At 36.7% G+C, this 22,918-nt stretch overlaps 1 protein-coding gene across 1 annotated transcript in view; it reads right to left on the bottom strand.

The window, feature by feature from the left end:
• Positions 1 to 7,621: 7,621 nt before the first annotated feature.
• Positions 7,622 to 22,918, bottom strand: part of GRM3 (glutamate metabotropic receptor 3) — a 118,052-nt gene continuing 102,755 nt past the window's right edge. The window contains exons 4-6 of the mRNA XM_053462152.1: positions 18,325 to 19,391; positions 16,689 to 16,863; positions 7,622 to 8,318 (exon numbers count right to left, since the gene is read on the bottom strand). Of these exons, the coding sequence (XP_053318127.1) occupies positions 8,242 to 8,318; positions 16,689 to 16,863; positions 18,325 to 19,391 (1,319 nt within the window). The 3' untranslated portion in view covers positions 7,622 to 8,241. The remainder of the gene's footprint in view (positions 8,319 to 16,688; positions 16,864 to 18,324; positions 19,392 to 22,918) is intronic.

Here is a 22,918-nt window from a genome sequence, read left to right as displayed (position 1 = left end):
GCTCTATATGTGTGCATCACTCCAGGACAGCATGTTTACTGTATGAGTATCACACTGTATTATCTGTATACAGTAAGGCAGCTTATCATTATAAAACACTTATTTTTCTTTCATTTCATTCCTGTAAATGTCCTTTATGTACGGAATTCCTTTTTGTCCCATGAAATCCTTTCTTTTATAGACTTTCATTAGTCAGAGTGTCAGAGTAATAATAGCCATTCTGCTGTTGACCACAAGACAGTGTGGTGAGGAGTCTGGGTAATAAGATAAGGATTTATTCCTCGTGGAGTAAGACAAATCACTAATTCTTTAAGTAAATTTGAAGAATGGTTGAGAGTGTTGCAACTGCAGTTTAATGTTGATACATGCAAAATCATGCACTAAGGATGTAAAAATAAAAAAGCCAATGTAACATGGTGCTGCTGTTCTTTCAGAGATAACAGAAGAGAGAGATTTGTAAGTAATTCTCTAGAGACTCATCACCAAAAGGAGAGAGTTCAGAAAAGACAATTAAAAGGGTTTGCAGGGTAAAACATATTAGGAAAGACTAAAGGGTATCAACACTGTATGTATAGCTTGGAGGAGAGTGGGGATGTAAAAGAAACACTTAAACACATAAACTAATTTAACAAGGTACAGATGGGAAGTTTATTTCAAAGAAGGAGAAATGTTTTAACAAGTCATGATCTAAAACTAGAGGGTCAGAGGCTTAGATGTAATGTAAGGAAATGTTCCTTTAATGAAAGTTTGATATGTAAGTGAAACAACATCCCAGAAGAAGTGGTACATGTTAATACAGTACATAAATACAATACATTAATACAGTAGGTATTAGACTAGAAGGTAAAATAGGCAGACTAAATGGGCCAAATGGTTCTTATCTGCCAACAAATTCTCTTTGTTTTTTTTAGAGCTTGAACACATTCAAATATCTAATATGAAGCTGTCTGAAAATATGATATAAAAACTAGAACTATATCTATAAATAGAAAACAATGCTATATTTTTAAAAACATTTTCAGTATAATACTAGTAATAAAAATGCTAATGGGTGTTCCCTTTTCATTCATTCATGGTGCATCTGCAGCTTGTGCTGTAGAAGGAGAAAAGGAAACATGAAGAACACAGGAATTATAGAGGGATAAATATGGGGGATTCCGTCACACTATATGGCCATTTATTGCTTAGATCGTCGCCACGTCAAAATACCCCAATTTTGGCGAGTTCTAATTTTCCATGGATACACTGCTTACCATGGAGCTGAATCAGTGGGACTGCACTGCTGTTTAAATTACCGAATTGCTCATGTATTTTAAAGCCCTTTCTGGAAAAACTTAATGAGGCACCAGTGTGGTATCTGCCATGCAGTACCGTCGATTCAGCTCCTTGGTAAGCAATATAGTCATGTCAAATTGGGCTACGCAATTTATGATCATATAGTGTGATGGAATCCCCAATATTTATGCCTCAGATTGGTGCTTTCCAATAGTATTTGCTGGGTGTGAGCGGATTCCTTGGTTTGTTGTGTGTACATGTGGTTCATTTCAGCAGCAACACGTAATCTGAATGTAAATGCTTTTACTGTGTTTCCTTCTCTGTATGAATTTGTACTTAGAACAATACAAAAGTATTTAAACTGTCTAGGTTAAGACCTGAGGGGGAACCCTTTTGTACAAGAATTCAGCTGTTATCATGAAATCCACTCTTTTTCTTTTATTGTTTGTTTTACTACCGTGTTTCCCCGATAGTAAGACACCCCCGATTGTAAGACGTATCGGGGGTTTCAGAGGGTTCGGCTAATATAAGCCGTACCCCGAAAGTAAGACATATGTCTTACTTTCGGGGAAACACGGGGGATTTGCCGGGTCCGCCACTCTAAGGGGCCGGGAAGTCCCCACCAAGGCCGGCCTTACGTGTCTGCGGCCGCACAGGATTTAAATTAAAACATCGGGGTTTTTTTTTTAACTTTATTTAACATCCTCCATGTTAAATAAAGTTTTTTTAACTTTATTTAACATGGAGGATGTTAAATAAAGTTGAAAAAAAACCCCGATGTTTTTATTTAAACCCTGTGCGGCCGCAGACCCCTAAGGCCGGCCCCTTAGAGCAGGGCCGACCTTTGGGGTGTGCGACCGCACAGGGCGCCACACTCCAGGGGGTGCCAACCTGCGGCACCCCTCCAGAGACGGACAGTAATGTCCGCCGCTGGAGGAGCAGGCTCGCAAGGGAGCGGTATCGGAGGTCTTTAACAGACCTCCGGCTCCCTTGAGTGATTTTAAGCCGGGTTCAACCCGGCTTAAAATCACTCAAGGGAGCCGGAGGTCTGTTAATGACCTCCGATACCGCTCCCTTGTGATCTGCGCGGCAACAGCTGTTGTGCGCCGGGGTTTCTTGTCAGATCCCGGCGCACAACACTGAAGCCGCGCCCACCGCTGTCCGTGCCCTCTGACCCGGAAGGAGACAAGAACTGAAGAAGAGGAGCGAAGAGGAGGAAAAGAAGCTGAAAGAAGAAAGGAAAGGTAGGAAAGCATTAAGTGAGAGTGGATTGGTGTATATGTGTGTGTGGATTGGTGTATATGTGTGTGGATTGGTGTATATGTGTGTGGATTGGTGTATATGTGTGTGTGGATTGGTGTATATGTGTGTGTGGATTGGTGTATATGTGTGTGTGGATTGGTGTATATGTGTGTGTGGATTGGTGTATATGTGTGTGGATTGGTGTATATGTGTGTGGATTGGTGTATATGTGTGTGGATTGGTGTATATGTGTGTGTGGATTGGTGTATATGTGTGTGTGGATTGGTGTATATGTGTGTGGATTGGTGTATATGTGTGTGGATTGGTGTATATGTGTGGATTAGTGTATATGTGTGTGGATTGGTGTATATGTGTGTGGATTGGTATACGTGTGGATTGGTAGGTGTGTTGATTGGTAAGTGTGTGAGAGTGATGGGTGTTATGCTGTACCATTTCCAATGTCTTTTTCATGATCTAATTATGCTCTAAAAGTACATCATAACTCCCATCACTCTCAATTTTTTCCCAATATAAGACATACCCCGAAAGTAAGACATAGTGGGGCTTTTAGGGATAAAAGGAAAGTAAGACACTGTCTTACTTTCGGGGAAACACGGTAGTTCATGTTCAGACTAAGTATAGTAACCACTATTTAAAATAAAAGCATAAATCAAGCCTGGAACTTTAAAAGATAAGGTCCCTTTATCTCTAGATTGTAAGCTTGAGAGCAGGGACCTCTCTACCTAATGTATCGATTTGTCTGTCATTGCTAGTCTTGTCATATACCCTGAATGTATGTATTGAAAAAAGTGCTGCGTACATTGTTAGCACTATATAATTAAAATAAAAATACAAATAATAAGTAGACCTTTTTTAAGCTCAACACATGCATGTTATTAAAGTATTTACAAAGTAAGTTAATATACCGTATTTGCTTGATTATAAGACAAGGTTTTTTTTCAGGGCAAATGCTCTGAAAAATAACCATCATCTTATATTCAAGGTCGTCTTCTAATCAGACCTCAAATAGAGGTCTGGCTACACGACTAAGATCCAGATCCCCCGCAGCGCTGCGGAAGACCTGGATACTCCTCTCTGGCACCCGGTGGATGTCTGCGCGATGCTTTCTGGAAGCAGAGTGGTATATGGGGGGTCAAGAGGCATACCAGGAAGGCAGAATGGCATATAGGGGGGTATAAGGCATTTCTTGGGGGCAAAGTGGCATATAAGTGCGTATAAGGCATAACTGGGGGCAGATGTGCATAACTGGGAGCAGGTTGGGAAATAAAAGGAAACAAACAACAAATGCATTTTTCTCAATCATAGTTTTTATTAAATATGAAAAAATAGTTTATATGTGAATTAATATTTACCAGTAAAAATTTTTTCCTATAGGGTAGTCTTATATTCGGGATTTTTCTTTTTCTCCTAAATTGATATTCAAATTTTGGGGGGTCGTCTTATAAGCGAGCAAATACGGTACATTGTTTTTGAAGAGGCTACCTGGGACACTGGAATGACTTTGAAAGAAAGAACATTGCCATTGTCTCATAAATCATGTGCTTTCAAGATATAAAATTCTATATACATACTGTATTAGGTGTATCGAGAAAGACTTTATACCCGCATATGCACTCTTGTCTGACCTAGTTTAAAGGCACTATGAAGAACAACTGTTTATAAGCGGGCAATGAGTTGCAACAGCAAAGGCCTTGACAGCTTTTTTAGGAAGCATAACAGAGAAGCACAAATCTGAGAAGCTCTTAAAAGGAAAGTCAAAGAAGCAAGGTCAGCAGCAGGATATCAATAAACGACATACGACACACAGTATGCGCATGCAGAACACAACAGTGCTCCGTACTAAATGCTGGGAGCAACACTTACAAAAGGGCTATGTAATTAGCCCCTAACAGTTTCTACACCTCGTACATCTGGCATAAACCGTAATATAGTCATTCTGTGAATTACACAAGCTGTTGAGTGTAGGGGAACAAAGCAAGTAGCTACACAGTTGGAAACTGGCAAGCTGTAGTTCACCTTTTCTTTGGTGGTCACTGCAGGACAAGTTATTGTTGAAAATTGTGCAAATCAATTATATTCTCTTGTGAAAACATAACAATTAGTATCAATTTACATGGTTTAATGGTGAATGGAGGTCAACAAAGCCCCTGTGATTCCCTCAATGTATTCACCTCTACCACCTCTGATGGTAGGCCTTATCAATTTATATACCACCCTTTTGGTAAAGTAAACTTCCTTACATTACATCTAAACTTCTGAACTTCTAATTTAGCTTATACTTAGTATTAATAATACTCAATTATCTTTAGCATAAATGTGTTTCGAATTTAACACTAAAAATGAGTTCATGTTGAGATCTCGTACCAAATGAAAGACCTGCTGTTATTCAAACATAAAAATATTTATTGGAAGATTGAATTAACATTCTATAATTTATACATGACAAGCAGCACTTCATTTTTGTAGCCCCCCCCAACATGCTTATCACAAAATGTGCTTTAGAAATCCAGCTGCCTGCTACAGAATACTTTGTGTAAGTACACTGCTGGCTTCACAATGCAGTTCCAATGCTGTTTGTAACACAACAGAATTCAATATTGCTTTCCTTGTTTTATCATGCAGTATTTGTCGGAACATAATACACCTTCGAGAAAGGAGGAAATATATCCAAATTACTCTAAACATTTTGTAACCTCCTACAAAATGTTTGCACAATGTCTTACATGCAAATGGTTATGCAGATCTCATTTCACTCCATCAAAGGTGGATTATATTATCTGTGAACCTTTAATCTGTTTGTACGGTTAGTAATAGGGAATGCTGAAACAGAATAAAGAGGTCCATCACAGGTTAAAATAGTTTTTCAATCCAGGTATTGAAAAACAAGGATAACAGATAAACAGTACAACATGTGCATTTATTTTTCTAAGATTTCTAAAAATCTCTTGACAGACAAGAAATGTATTTTTTTTGTACATGGTTTACATGGAATGCTTTTAAAACTAACATTTATACTGTATATATATATAATCACCAGACTTGTGCTATTACCTAACCACTTCCCTATCAAAAGGAAGTTGTGTATTTTAACTAGACGTTTGTGCTTTATCGGTGTCAGACAAGGAAGCAATATGTGATGAAGAATAAATTGCACAAGGAATCCATTATGCAGGATACGTTTAGGTTGGAACACGCTGGAACGTTTACCTTACAATCCAGTTTTCTGTATCCTATGTTGCAGAGAGTCTTTGGTGATTACACCTTTTAGACAACATAAACTTAATGCAACCAGGTGACCAAATTCTTGAAAAGGACATGGAAAAGCATGAAAAATCATTGTTATACCCAATGGGCAACACAAAATTTGTTAACAAAATATAATACATACAAATACAAGTTAAGATTCCTATTGAAGCATGTTTTTATTTCATTCAAAACAATGTGTATATTGAGCTTAAATATGCAGGGAATTTATTGTGCTGTAGGTTTGTGATCAAAGTGTGATACTTCTTTCTGATTGGACTTCATACAGTAAAAAGGAAGACCAATATCCAACCTTAATCATGTATAAAATAAGGTCAATTAAATTACAGTAAAAAAAAAAAACCTTCCAAGTGATTCTGAATTATATATGTATATATATATATATATATATATATTATATATATATTCAAAGTACATTTTATAGTACTAAATATAAAGTTATAAAATAAAATACTTAACTGTGATGTTAGCATGTCCAAGAAGGAACCCAATTAGTAAGCCTTATGTGCCAGAGGACTGAGAAATGTCTTGTATCCCAAAAGGCTCATGCACATGCACAGTACTATATTATTGGGGTTCTAGAGATGTAGTGTTCCATTTTACAGCTAACCTTACAGTCCTTTTACGGCTAATCCAGGGCACATTAGACATTTAGATGAAGCCAACACCAGATTACCCAGTCATTTTCAAATCTAAAATCACAATACGTCAAAGTGTTGTGCAAAGGAGGGTATAATTCATTCTTACATATATTGCTTCCTATGCACTGAGCCCATAAAAAAATCACATGAATGAATTTGCCACCGGACAGAAAACCACATTTTATGTCGTATTATGGAAAGTTAAAGTTAGAACAAAGAAAACAGAAAGCTCCAACATTTTTGTTTAAAACTGTGTGCAACAGCAGTTTTGAGTAATCCCTTTTGCTTTTTTACCCCTTAAACATTCTATGCCTTCCCTGGAACACTCCTGGGGAACTGTCATTCATGCTTCCCCACGTCGGGAGTCTCACGTGAGACTTCCTTTATGAATGGACACTTCACGTTCTCAATAAACGTGATGCTCCATTCATCTGTTGTGAGTGTGGCTTATAGGTAAGAGACTTTAACATTTTTTAAAAAATAATTTAAAAAATAAAATAAAGGTTAAAAACTGTCGGATCTCTGCTGTCATGCTGAGAATCAGACATTATGGCACAGCCACCCCTTCCTGCAAATAAAATCAATAAAATAAATCACAAATAAAACACAACTAATAAAAAAATTAAAAAAAATACCTTACAAGCACTTTTTTTTTTTTAGAAATAGGCCGATAACTGTCTGTGGATTAGAACTCCCATCGCCCTTATCCGAGCTGATGATAAGGGTCATGGGAGTTGTGGGCCACAAAAGTGGGTGCATGAGAAAAGCAAAAGGCTGGCATACTTGTGAATTTGTTTTAATCTAAACTGTGTTTGTATAGTGTATTATCATTTAACCCCTTTATTTTCTGTTTGCCTGCCTTGCCCTATTCTGTGTGCTGATGCACAGTTAAATGAGCATGTAATGTCGTGTGCCCTGAAGATTTCCACAAATCTTGTGTTGTATTGTACTTCAGTAATTTGGGAATGCATCTGAATATTTTTTCCAAACATTTTCATTATTTTAATGTATTATTAATATTAAATGTCGGACTATACATAAAAAAAAATGTATCAAAATAAAGCTTTTTCTCTCCTTGAAAAAAACAATACACAATGTAGATGCATTAAAAAGGAGAACCATGGTGAAGGAGAAAGTGTAAAAATGCTGAAAATTCTCAGGTTCTTGGGCACAAAACATCCTCAGTAAAGAAGGGGTTAAACACTGGTTAACCAAGCAGATAAGTGCTCATTGTATGTAAACAGATTGCTTCACAACTAATAATATTGTGTGACTACCACCCAATATCAGGAAATAGCCATAGGCAAACATTCAATTCACCTTTCATCCCCCAAATCAGTGCAACAGAAACTGATTAAAATTACCAAGAACAAACATGCTTGAAACCTCAGATAAAAGTTCACATACTGGCATCTTACATTAATACTGCTGCTTTTTGTGCAAAAAAACCCCCAACCAGTTACATGGTTTGGAACTGTTACAGAAAAGCATTCTAAAATTGGTTACAATGAAAACCTAGTTTACAAAAAAACATTATCAGATCATAAGAAATATTAATTCATCACTGTTTAAGTGGATACAGTAAATTGTGTAATGAATGCACCCTATTTACACTTACTCTACATTTGTGGTTTACAGTGATCATTATACCAGTCAAAAAAGTTCTACAACATCATTGTTTACTGTCCGCAAAAATATTTTTTCTTAAAAAAAGCAAAAAGTAAAAGTACAGAACTGCACAACAAGTGCATATTATCTAACAGTCTAAAAACCCAGAGGACTAAAATGTTGTTCACAATTATAACGACGATGTTGTAGAATCAAGAACCTCTCCTCCATTGCAGATGGTAGGCGTGTAATGAGCACTCGCGGAGGCTGCAAAATCAAAAAGAAGAATATACTATTAATAATATCCAAATAACAACAGAATCTGACAGCATTGATTCATGAAACAGCTTGATGACCCCCTCCCCGCTCTCTCCCTAGCATGCAATCACACTCTCCATCACAACACCGAAAACAACCACCAAAAAACACATGGAAACACAGTATTGCAGGTATGGTTTAATCCCAAAGTTTCGACCAAACAGAATGGGCAGGGAAAAAAAATGTTTTCCCTGAAAATGAATTTGTCTAGCAAACACTCATACATACATACGTACTCATCCACACATACTAATCCACACATATTCATTCATACATACTCATTCATACATACTCATTCACACATACTAATTCCCACTAGGGCTGCAACAACTAATCGATAAAATCGATAATAATCGATAATGAAATTCGTTGGCAACGAATTTCATTATCGATTAGTTGAATCGATTATTATCGATTATAAAATGAGGGTTTTTTCAGAGCAAACGCTCTGAAAAATCCCCCTCATTATATAATCCGTTTAGTCTGACTCACCGTCTCACAGCAGCAGCTCCTACTTACTCCCCCTCCCTGTAATCACTGTGACAACTGGCCCCGCCCCTTCCTTCTCCAGGCCAGAACCACATGGCTGTGACACTCATCTAACTGTAAGTATATGTATGTATGTATATATATATATATATATATATATATATATATATATATATATATGTATGTATGTGTATGTATGTGTATGTATATATGTATGTATGTGTATGTATATATATGTATGTATGTGTATGTATATATATATATGTATGTGTATGTATATATATATATATGTATGTGTATGTATATATATATATGTATGTGTATGTATATATATATATGTATGTGTATGTATATATGTATGTGTATGTATATATATATATGTATGTGTATATATATATATGTATGTGTATGTATATATATGTATGTGTATGTATATATATATGTATATGTGTATGTATATATATATATGTATATATATATATATATAATGTGTATGTGTATATATATATATATATATATATGTATATATGTATGTAATATATATATATATTTGTGCTACTGAAAGTTAGGGGAGGTGGGGGTTAATTTAGGGGCAGTTATGGTTAGTGGGGTGTTTAGGGTTCATTTAGGGGCAGTTATGGTTAATTGGGTGTTTAGGGTTAATTTAGGGGCAGTTATGTTAATAGGGTGTTTAGGGTTAATTTAGGAGCAGCTGTGGTTAATGGGGTGTTTGGGGTTAATTTGAGGCAGTTGTGGTTAATGGTGTGTTTAGGGTTAATTTAGGGGATGCTGTGGTTAAGGGGGTGTTAAGGGTTAATTTAGGGGCAGTTATGGTTAATGGGGAGTTTAGGGTTAATTTAGGGGAATCTAAATCCTGGGGGCAGTGAAGTGACATATCTGGGGGTATAAGGCATATACAGTATATAAGGCATATGTGGGGAGGGCAGTGTGGCATGTATGGGGAGGACGGAGTGGTGTATCAGGGTGTATAAGGCATATCTGGGGGTAGAGAAGTGGCATGTCTGGGAGGCAGGGTGGCATGTCTGGGGAGGATGGAGTGGGGTATCAGGGGATATAAGGCGTATCAGGCACAGTGGCAGATGTGGGAGGCAGCGTGGAGTGGCAGATGTGGGAGGCAGCGTGGAGTGGCAGATGTGGGAGGCAGCGTGGCATATGTGGGAGGCATTGTGGCGTGGCAGATGTGGGAGGCAGCATGGCGTGGCATATGTGGGGAGGGCAGGGTGGCATGTCTGGGGAGGATGGAGTGGTGTTTCAGGGGGTATAAGGCGTATCAGGCACAGTGGCATGTGGGGGGTAGAGTGGCGTGGCAGATGTGGGAGGCAGCGTGGCGTGGCAGATGTGGGAGGCAGCGTGGAGTGGCAGATGTGGGAGGCAGCGTGGAGTGGTATATGTGGGAGGCAGCGTGGAGTGGCAGATGTGGGACGCAGCGTGGTATATGTGGGAGGCAGCGTGGAGTGGCAGATGTGGGAGGCAGCGTGGTGTGGTATATGTGGGAGGCAGCGTGGAGTGCTGTGGTAGGCAGCGTGGCATATGTGGGGGGGCAGCATGGCATGTCTGGGAGGCAGCGTAGCAAGCCTGGGCTCAAATGTGCATATATTGGGGGGCAGGTTGGGAAATAAAGACAAGAAATGTATTATCAAAGTTTTTTTATTCTGCTGTTTGTATTTAACATCATTTGTTTAGTAAATTATTTTAAATAAATGAAAAATTTACATTCATTTTTTTTATCCGATTAATCGATTAATCGAAAAAATAATCGCCCAACTAATCGATTATTAAAATAATCGTTAGTTGCAGCCCTAATTCCCACATATTTATTCATACATACTTCTTACAGCACCCTTTACTGTACATCTTTTGCCCCATGTTAAAGATGACTCCGGTACAGTAGCATTATGACTCCGAGAGTGGGGAAGACTGGTATTGGTTGATATTTCATTTATTCTAGCATTAGTACATTTAAAATAGATTAGGCAACAGGGGCCCTCAAAATGAAGTTGGCAAAAAACATGGGCACATATGTAACTCAGACCTTTGTTTGTCTTAATTGTAGTTAAATACTAAAGGAGCAGCAATGGCTACATGATTAGCTTCACTGATACCTTTATAACTGGCCTACTTGGAGATTAGGACTTGGACATTATATTGCATCCTGGGAAATGATTTTGGAAAGTGTCATTACTGAGAATATGGATATATTTGACTATATTTTTATAAATTCAACTTAACTATATTTATTTTTTTATGTTATTTGTTTTTGACAGTTAGTCATGTTACCATAGATATATTCTGTATACTACTCCCTTTTTCTAGACACAGAGTGTCACATCATTGAGGCTCCTTCTATTGTTAATGGTAAGACAGTTTGATAAGTACTTGATTACATCTAAAAAAAACATGAATTAAGCAAATATACAGCTGCGAAACTATTGTTTTTTATTCAAACTTTTTTCAATTACTGTTAAAGACTTTTATGAAGTGATACAGCGGCTTTAATAAAGTTTTACCTTTAATGTATCATTCAGCAACAACTAAATCTATAGTAGCAAATGTTAATGTAAACAAATATATAAAAATTAATTACAAAGTGTGATAGCAATATTAAGAATTGGCTACTGCTGAAGGAGAACTGGCAATTAACATTGTTGATTATACAAATATTACATGGTCTTAGTAAAGCAGATATTGCATGTAAATATCTCTGAACAAATAAAATAAACTGTTATCGCTGTGTTTTTTTTAATACTATCGACATGTTCCTGATCTAGCAAATAAAGTAACGACAGAAAAGGTTTCAGCACAATTCTCTGAGCCAAGGGAAAGGTTGCAAAAGAGTGCTTCTTGCGTCCCATTTCTCATTAGTTGTCTTACTGGGCTTGCAATATAATGCTGTTTATTGTCCCCGTAGGTTAGCTCTTCCCATTGATCTGAACTTTCCTATATTGGAATTTTTCAGAGTGGTAATAAAGATTTCTCAGAAAACACTCTGCAATCGTAGCTGAAATTTAAAATTTTATTGACAGAGTTCTCACACAACACCACAGTAATAAAGTACACAAAAACAAAACATATCTTATTTTTTATAAAGTTAACAAAACAAAGAGATTACAGACTTCTGAATAAATTTGTATTAAAAGAGTTCAACAAAGCCTTGGTTACTTCTGTGGGGCTAATGTATTAGGAGGACACTTCAGCTATCATATGCTAAATCCCCAATATGCATATGGCCCCAGCTATTTTCAATGCTTTTTACTGAAGACATCTCCTTGCACATGATATACTGCCAATAGGCTCCAGCTTTGGTCCAGCAGTACACATACACAGAAAGTGCTTCCACTGATTTATAGTTTAGGGCTTTCCTGCCACCAATTAGCTGCTTGAAGTAGCCAATGAGTCATTTGTATTGCCAGGCCATGGAGAAGGAGGGTGGGTACTATCACAGGTAGGTTCTTTATTTTATTTATTTTTGTTTTTGTTTTGACAAATGCATACTAAAGGATTCACAGCTGCATGAATATTATGAGAAGGTATCCAAAAAAGTGAGGAAAGCTAGGGCAATTCTGGATAACTTAAATAGACAGGACTTATTGAGCACATACGATGTGGATAAAAAGACCATCTGTCCCACAGATGAGAAGATTAATTTTGTAACCAGCTACAATTCACAATTTGATGCAATATTACTACAACTAGCCTCCCCCTTCTGGCTACATATAATAAATTACAACATATAAACACAGAAAAACATGATAGACGCGCTTAGTGAAACCTTCAAAAATTAAAAAATAGTGACCTGGCTTCAAATAGACAAAATATTAAGGAAGCTCCAATATCTCAATAAAATATATCTTTTACTTACCTAAGTAAAGTTCTTAAAAAAATGGCAGCATGAATCTTCTTTTTGTGTAGTAACGATACACAAGGAAGAACACAAATATAGTGTAGAAGTTCAATATAATAATATATATTAAAAATATTGCACTCACATAGATGAAGTTAGTAAAGGCTCATTAAAACATCTTATTCCCGATCTTCTTCATTTGTTTAGTCAGGAAATTCAGAACAAGAAATTTAAATAGTATAATTTATTGAAAAAAGCATTATCTTTGATATTCAGATGTAATATCTGCAATAACAGAAATACAAAAATCCACAAATAATTGAATAAAATAGAATAAAATATCTAAAAAGTCACCTGAAATATCCAATAATAGAGCAGCTCTGGCGATAATACGCAACATGTTTGCCACTAAAGGCTTCTATATGGCATCAATCTAACTACTACACTATATTTTTGTTTATTTTCTTTTATTTTTATGTACCTATAATTACTGAGATATTGGAGCTTCCTCAATATTAGGTCTATTTGAAGCCATTTCAGGTCACTATTTTCACTAAGGGTTTCCGTAAGAGCATGTAGCACTTTTTTCTTTGTTTGAATTTAGTTTTTTTGTAAAAGTGAGTATACTGTTCACTGGAGGCTTATGTAAGGGTTAAACGTTTGTCTTTTGTCTTTTGATATGGTTAATCAAGGCTATATATTTTCAGCTAGGAGAGCGCCAACCCTGTTTAGCCTTCTAAAGAAACCCAAAGGAGAGTCAACAGGTTGATTAACTAGTACACCGCGTAATTCAGGTGGTAGTCACCGTTGCATTTGTTGTTCTCATTTGAATGTCTCCCACAGTTTTTGTTCTTAAACTACTGGCATGGAACTTGGAATCAAGCTGTTTTTGAACTGCAATACATGTAATGCTATTTATTTAAATACTTGCCACAACTGCAGAAAACAATACGTAGGAGGCACTGGACCTGAATTGAAATGCCATATACGTGAACAACACTTAATCCCCTCTAGGATGATATGGTGAAGGTAATAAACCTTTGAGGTTTCAAATAATCGAAAGGGTTATACTGCAGTTAGAGGAGGAGATTTACATAAAAGATTGTGTCAGCAAGAAGTATACTGGATTTTCACTTTGGGAAGCAGATATGGTTTAATTTCTGTGTTTATTAAACTGTAATGTATTGGTCCATAATATTTTTGGTTGTAAATATTAGTTTTGTATTTTAATTTGCATATATAACCTTGATCTACTATATCTATGTTTATTTTTTCCATGTACAAGTCATGAGTATTTTGTTATATGCTGATTTGAATTATGAATGTATCTATATATCTATATCTATATCTATCTATCTATCTATCTATCTATCTATCTATCTATCTATCTATCTATCTATATATATATATATTGTATTGTAATTATTGCTTTGGTAACGGGGCATGTGTATCTATCCTTGTTAAGGAGCATCAACTCACTGCAGCTGTCATCAATTAGGTGGTGGTCTATTTATGAGTGTGTGATTGGCATAAGCCCAATACCTGATGAAACGCGTGACTTGACCACATGGTGTATTGATGCAAAGTTCATACAACTCTTCCTGTGCCCTTTAATAGGATTGTGTATGCTTTCACTCATTTGAAGCGGCTTCATACCGGGAATCACCGATTACTGAATGGAGAAGATGGGTGTTTGTGACTTTTGGTTTCATTATAGAGGGACATTTCGTATCTGGGAGACTAAGCTGCTGCACTTGTTTTTCTGTAGTAATTTATACACTCGTACAAATCTACCAAAATGAGGAGGAACCCCCCAACAAAACAACCGAAAATGAGAAACCTCTGAATATTTGTTACACATTAGTTTATTAATTTGTCTCTTTTGGCTTTCCTCTCCTTATCTTAATCACTTGGAACTTTGCCTATATTTGCTATGAACTCATAAAACAGTTAATTGCCACCTGTTACATGTTACAAAAGGTTCCTTAATAAGATAAGGAGAGGAATGGTAAAGTGAGCCAAAACAAATAATTAAAAGAATGACTTGTGTATTTTTCATGTGTATAGCATAGCACAACTATTTATAGGGTAGTATGAAGGTATGTAAGTTAGGGTCACTGTGTATTGTTTTTATATATGTGCACAGGGTTGTGTGACTGTATAGGATATTGTCAATGTGTATTGCTTTGTATGCCTGTGTCTAGGGTAGTGTGACAGTGTATTGTATAGTATGCATGTGTATAGTATTGTGTAAATGTGTGACTATGTAGCATGTGTATAAATTAGTGTCACTGTTTATAGGGTGATACGTGAGTTTTTTGGGTAGACTATTTGTAATAATTTCATACACTCATATGAATCTCAGATAATGAGGAGGGCCCCCAATGAAACAAACAAAAACAAATGGCAAAACCTCTGAAATTTAGTTCAGATTTGTTCATTCATTTGTCTGCTGTAGCCGAGTCCCCATTCCGCCTTCCTCTCACTCATTTTGTGGAAGAGTTGCCAGTTAATTAAAAGATATTACTTTTGTGGGGGTCAGACAAGCTTAAACAAGCTATGATTAGCATCTTGGCAGTGTTCCCAGAAAATATGGTTATGATTCAAAGTGGGTACATTCATGAGTCCAATAAATCTAACAGGTGCTGCTTATTTAGCAAATGCAAATTCCCCAGGAAGCAATCAAGGCCAGGATGCAAAAGTTACATACAGCAAAAGAAAAAAAATATATTGCAATGCCAGAGATACCTATACTGAAAAAGTCCTACCTCTACAACTAAACCTTTCATAATAACTTTAAAAAGGAAAATAAAAAATCTCAGTGATTCTGTGGACCCCAAGCTACTTCTGCTGAGAGCGTGTTATACATATCCACCATGCTTTCAGTAAAATAAATCTTCCTTAAATGAAATAAAACTGTCTGATGTTAAAGAAAAGTAAAAATATTAGAGCCTCTGTGGAATCAAGTAACGTGAATAAAATATTAGTCTGCACTACTGCTGTGGGGGCAGATACAAGGCAGGGGGAGAGTACAGGGGGCACAGACAGCAATGGGGAAGAGGGGATACAGACTGTGAGAGGCTTATTTTTTTTTAGCAAAACTAAAGAACAATGCATCCAAAATAATGTTGGGCCTTGTGTAGCATAGGGTTGGGCCACTGGGCATTGCTTAGTATTTATAGGATTGTGTTGCTGTGCATTGTGTAGTATGCATGTTTGTAGGGTAGTGTGACTTTGTATGTTGTAGTATGCATGTGTTTGGTATTGTGTAGCATAAACGTGTCTCTGTGAAACAAAAAACCCTCAGAATTCTGTCTAAACCAAAAGGTCAGGAATTTAAATTTGGTGTCCTAAAATGAGCGTGGACCAATGAAACAATTTTGGTTGCTGGGTACAATGTGTGTAGTAAATCATCACTACACGGGCATCCCCAGGATTTTTTCCACAAAAAAAATTAATATAACACAATGGCTCCTTACCTCCTCTCCATTGTCTACCTTTGTTGGTTTAGGAGAGAGGTTTCCTGGTAGGAGGCAAATGTTAGTTTGTAGTAGTGTTGTAGTAGTGTAAGTTAGTAGTAGCTAACAGACCATCATGAACCTGAGCAACATGAGAACTTTAGTTTACCTAGTGTAGGCCACCACAACCCCAGTCTATAACAAGTCCCATGAAGTTCAGGCAGCAATATGGCTGCTCCAATATATTGTAGATGCAGTCAACAAAAGTTTGTACTGAAATGTAGCCCTGTCCAGAGCCCAATCTACAGTTACCAGCTACTACCCCTACTATTGCTGGCTCAATATAATGGGAGTTGAAGGCAGGTAAAGTAAAACAGAGGAAGAGGTAGACCTTTCACGAAAGCCTTGTGACTAAGGACCTCAAGTTTAACATAGAAGTCCGTATAGATGACCTGTCCTGGAAAAGCAAAGGGGTGTCTTTTCAGACTGCATTATGGGATGAACACTTACATTGGGAGTATGTGGTCGCTGTGCCGCTGACACTGAATCGGTTTAGATGAAGTCTGTGCGTAACCACGTTTTTCTGTGGTTGAAACAGAATGATGTGAACTTTGGGTGCAAACAGGCAGCCCAGTACCACAAAACCACTCAGGCTTACTGAGATGCACATAGTTGTAGTCTGAACCTGTAATAAACAGAATATAACATGTTAAAAGAAGTGAAGCACATCTCAACATAAACTTTATCACATGATGGTACATTCAGGAGCCCTGTAAAAGTGAACAATAAATTGCCACATAGTATTGCTATGCTATTTTGCGAAATCTCCATGCACTTTATATAAAAATTGCTGGAAAAAACCCCCTAAATTTGCTGGAAGAAAAACTAAATTTTACTATGATGCTCACGGTAAATGAGTGAATGAGTTCATAGATGCCATAATCTGTTACATATAGATGTCCTGCAAACTCCACAAAAAACAAACAAACTTGGTTTTCTATGCCCAAGAACTTTTGTAATGAAACATGTAGAGAAGCTTAATTTTGCTAACCAAGTACCCAGAGTATTAACTACATAAGGAAAACATGGGAGTGGCTGCTGACACTTGGCACGATGTCCCTTTCATTAGCATTATAGCTAAGTAATTAGTAACTATAAAATCTGCATAGTATGTATGCTTCAGGGTAATGCCTATGTGTTATCAATGTAAAGCATAGACCGGTGCTCCTATAAGTCATCTTTCCTCTATGTCCGGGTAGGATACCTCTATAAGCATACCTCCGAAGTATCCATCTTTAAATCTATGTCCCTCTTTTCTAGGAGATCAAGATGTTTGCTTTGTATGAGTTTATGACAGTGTTCTATAAGCTTGAATGTCACAATAGTGTGTGTAGACACAGTGGGAACTAGTTTATAAATTAAACTGCATATATGTACAATAATTGCTGAACAACTACTGCTAGGTATATAGAAGTGGGTGTGTGTGCGCGGGGGATGAATACTCTTATTCTTGGAGTGCCACCTGGTCTAGGACAGACCCTGGCTGAAGTGCAAGACATCTGTCTGTGTAGTTAACCTCGTCAGTGATGGAGTGAAAAACTTTGTAAGTGCAATGGCATAATGCCATCTGCCACATTGAGGGCTATGTGTGGGGGAACCATGGCTGTGAATCTGGGGAATGAGACAGTGCTAATAATATGCTGTGCTTTGGCTATTTTTTTTTAAATCTGGCAACCCTTATCCTCTATCAGTGCAGTGTTTCCTTTCCAAATCTGTAGACCAGTAGTCAATTGTGGGCAAATCAGTGTGACACTGTAGATAGAATTTTCTTTTAGTGAGAAGCTGACTTCTTTTAGTGAGAAGATCTTTAAACTAACACAGTCACTTTTAGTGAGACTGACAGAGAAGTAGGTTGCAACATAAAAGTAAAGAAATCTAAAGGCACCTTACAATTATTGTCACCTCTATAACATATGGAAAATGTATTTAAATGAACAGTTATAACACTTTTAAATGTTGTTTTTAAATGTTAAAAACCCCTATACATTAACATAATACTTTCTGAAGCCCTTTGCTAAAATGTTATTACAAAATAAAATTACTGCTTGCACATGGATTTCTAGGTTCACAATTGATTTTAACTTACTCTGTAGTCACTTGATGTCACATAAAAGATGGGCAGGAAAGCCAGCCAGATAATGCAGGTCGTATACATTGTAAATCCAATGAACTTGGCTTCATTGAAATTTTCTGGACACTTCCGGGTTTTGAAGGCATATACAGTACATAAGATCACAAGGACCACGTCATATGTTAAAGATATTAACATACTAGAATCTTTGACATTACACTTCAATATGACAGTTTCCCTTTTGTCAGGAAGTGTGAATCGTCGTGTGCCAGGAAATTCCAACACGAGCCACACAGACACGATGACAATCTGAACCGAGATGAGACTCAGGCATATCGCAACTTGAGATTTGGGACTGATGAATTTAGGTCTTTGAGCACCTTCCTTCACACCACTGAAAATCCTGGCAATGCGATTTGTCTTGGTTAATAAAGCGGAATAGCAGACTATGAAAGACGTTCCAAGTCCCAGTCTACGGAGTGCACATATGACTGGTGAAGGTTTGGCTATGAAGAAAAATGTCATACAGTAACACATGAAGACTCCAATTAAGAGAATGTAGCAGAGTTCCCGGCCTGATGCTTTGACCAAAGGTGTGCTGTTGTGTTTGATAAAGACTCCTCCAACCATACACGTACACAGGATACCGAGACATGCAATTGTTACTGGTCCGATAGCCCATGCGTCTTCCCATTTAATGTAGTCTTCTGGCAAATCATAACAGCTAGTTAAGTCTGCAGAAGGCCAGCGTCCTGGACCACAGTCTGAGCAGGTAAACTCATCTACCAGATACTCATATTTTTCACATGGGATACAAATCCAGCAACATACATCTCCTGGTTGCATATTTTTCATTTCATTTGGAGCACAAGGGTCACTGCATTGTGACGTTGGAATGAATCTCTTAGACCACTGGATCAGGTTCACGTCCAGTGACAAGGTTTCTGCCCACTGGCCGATCTTTAGATAAGAGTACTTGCCATTGTTGTACTGAAAATTGAATACATTGTACAAACCTATTCCATCTCCATATGGATCAAACTTCACAATGCTGTCTCTATGAATCAAAGGAATGAAAGGAGCTGCCAATAGAAAAAATATAGAAGTTAATGTATGTATTAGAACTGGAACTCAATTAGACACGTCTGAAGCAGCTACTGGGATGTCCAGTTGGCACAACTTTTAAGTAATTTACATGCTGTATAGGGCAAAATCATCCAATTCAATCAAACAAGTAAAAAGTAGAAGAAAATAATATTGATTTTGGTTGGAAATATTACTTTGGTGATTGGAAAGCTGTTTCAAATCTTCTAGCCCCTCATAACCAGAACCAAACACATTAAAAAATAAAAATAAAAAGGTGAAATGGTGCCCATACCTACCACACTCACAATTACCTTAATATATGATATACAGCAAGTATAATACAAAAAATAAAAGAATGATGGTGTGCTCTGTGTGATGACCATAAATCTATATTTGATATTTATTGTATTGCAAAGCATTAGCAAGAATATGAAATATGTCAGATAATGGTGTTCAGTTGAATTGGCCCATTATTCTATCTATACAAGTCACCGGTTGGATGAGCTATTGCAATACAAACAAACATAAATATAAGTAACATCATACACATATCTACTATAGGGCTGGAGAAGAATGGCTCTCTAGTTATTCTTTTTTTTAAACCATAATGCAAAGCCAACTGAGGATAATTAGAAATATATGGTAGCTGTAAATACAGAATTAAAAAAGCCACACAACCATTTACAATAAGTATTTCTGTCCAGCTTGAAGAATGAAATCCAGGACAGAACAGTTGATATAGCAAAACTACTATACACAGTGTCATAACTAATGGGCGTATTAAATACATTCTTCCAATATAATTATGTTTGAAGACAATAATAGCAATAAAAGCATTACAATGACTATCATTAAAGGCATCTCAGAATAAGCTAAAAGAGAATGAAAGAAAGTACTTGCTAAAGAGCACTACAAAATGTTTCATAACATTATATATGTATATATATCAATCAGAAAGATGGCGTCAACAATAGAAAAATGAATGAGTTCACAAAGGGTCTATCCAGACCCTCTTGAGAACTCTCGAGCAAGGTCAATGGAGCCCAGCTCACTAATAAGTGCAATTAGTTAAAAAAAAATCTAAAAAAAAAATCTAAAAAAAAGTTTTACAAAATATGGTAACATAAACATTCCCCAGTGTCACCAAAAAAATAAACAAAAATAAGTTTTTTTATGAGCAAGTCCTACAATTCACAAAAATTCCCTCAATTTAGTGTGAATGCCCATTCTGGATTTTTAGTTAAAAATTTGCTGTTTGTCATTTTACTTGCTGTTTTTAATTTTATCATGAAACAATTACTTTAGTTTTTCTTTTCTCCATTTTTTGTTGCCTTTCCCTGTGAAAGAAATGTTTTTCTTCTTATATATATATACTTAATAGGTTACATCATAATTTGCTTACCTGCTACTTTCTGTTTAACAATATTTTCACAGTTTAAAATAATCCAAGTAGTGTATTGGTTTGTCAATGCCAAGGTCATGTTATCCTCTTGTAGTAACATGACTATAATATTGTGGTCTACCTTATTTTATTTGCTTTAAACTGTAATGTGTTATGATATCTTTGAACATGCCCTTGTCCATAGCCCTTTGAGGCAATTAAACGTTCTTCCTCCGATAACCATGAAGTCAGAGAACACCCAAGCATTCATCTCCAGTTAACAATTAGGTCTGGAGCATTTTTTTGCCCTAGAATACAATGATCCTCTTAGGGCATCTCACCCTTGTTCTCATCTTGTGTCAGCAATATGTTCATGAACAAACTTGACTTGACACTTTGGAAGTCGACATGTCCACTCGTATTACTGAATTGAAATGATTTATGTCCAAAACCTGTCAAAGTCTCGGACACGAAAGAAAATTTAGTTGGGAACATACATCATTTTATACCCCACCATTAGATGATATGAACTACATAGATGTAAAACAAGGTGGTAGAGCCTATCCAACTTTAAAGATAAAGATGACTAAATATATTATAAGCAGACTATTGAACTAGATTTTGTAGGTCTTTTCATAGCTTTCATACACTAAACGACCAAAAGAATGTGGAATTAATTAATGTACATAAACATGCAACCTCCATAGACAAATATCAGCAGTAGAATGGGCACACTAAAGTGCTCAGTGACTTTAAACTTGGTGCTGCCATTTCTGCCCTGCTATATCTGCCCAGTCCACTATAAGTGCTATTATTGTGAAGTAGAAGCATTTAGGATTAACAACAACTCATGTGGAGCCACTGAGTGCTGAAGCATGTAGCATGTTTTGCAAAGAGTTTAAAACAGTCTGTGGAAGCAACATAAGCACAAGCACTATGCATTGGGAGCTTTGTGAAGTAAATTTAAGACAATTGTATGCCTTCAACTTTGTGGAACCACTTTGGGGAGAGCTCTTTCCTGTTCTAGCATGACAGAAAGCAAGGTTCCTAAATACATGGATTGACCAGATTGGTGTTGAAGAACTCAAGTGGCCTTACCCTAACCCATTGAACACCTTTGGGATGAATTAGAATACCAATTGAGAGCCAGGCCTTCTCATCCAACATCAGTGCTTGATCTCACAAATTATTTTTTCGCTGAGGATATGAACACGGCCCTTCTAGGGGTAGGTTTAATGAAGCACAGGGCAAGAGAATGCAAAGGAGTGAGGAAAATTTCATGACCAAAAGATTTAAAAGACAGGATTTGTGTAGACAATGACACATTTCCCATGGTGACACAATAAGCACAATATGGACCTAGGATGCATCATTATTTAAAGTGCCGGTGGGGCCAAAGTTGAAGCTTACTGACATTCTTACCTAATGTAACATTTGTTTCCCATGCTTCATTCACTTTCATCCTATACACTATTTAGTACATTAAATGTACTAAATACATTAAGTGCTATTAACTCCTTTTTTCTTTGGGAAATAAGCCTTAGTTTATATGTTCGCCTTGGATATAAATCCAGCAGTGAGGAAGGATGAAGGATATTGATAAGGTGAAAGGCACATAGATTGACAGCACATAAGAAAATGAAGTAGTTGAGATGATCAGGAAGTACAAAAATCATAGATAAAGCACAGTAAGATGAAAAATTAACACTGTTAAAGCTTTGAAAAAAAGAAATAAACAACTCTGGATATCATCTCTGGTGCAGTTTTTAAAAATAAAGCTAAGATTTTTTCAAACTTCCAGCAGGGGGTCACAGATACAATTTGCTGGAGTTTGGAAACAAGTTTTAATAACACTGGATGGGTCTAATCAAAATAAAAATAGATATAACAATAAACCTAGCAGATCAATAAAGACAAATGAGCTATTTACCTATTTTAGCCGGCTTTAGTGCAACAGAACTGCACAACATGTCCAATGTACTCATTACTCCTGTGAGGGCAGGTGCAAGTACATTTTGATTGATTATAGCCTTAAATACCCAATAGTTTAATTTCTCAGGCAGTAAAGCAAATGTAGGAAATTCGTAACCAGTTCTATAATATCTGCTTTAACTGTAACCAAATGTGAAATTTACATTAATG

Source organism: Spea bombifrons, chromosome 4, assembly GCF_027358695.1.
Source record: "Spea bombifrons isolate aSpeBom1 chromosome 4, aSpeBom1.2.pri, whole genome shotgun sequence".
Classification (NCBI taxonomy): domain Eukaryota; kingdom Metazoa; phylum Chordata; class Amphibia; order Anura; family Pelobatidae; genus Spea; species Spea bombifrons.
Note: the sequence above shows the minus strand (reverse complement) of the source record. Positions and strands in the feature narration are given on the sequence as shown.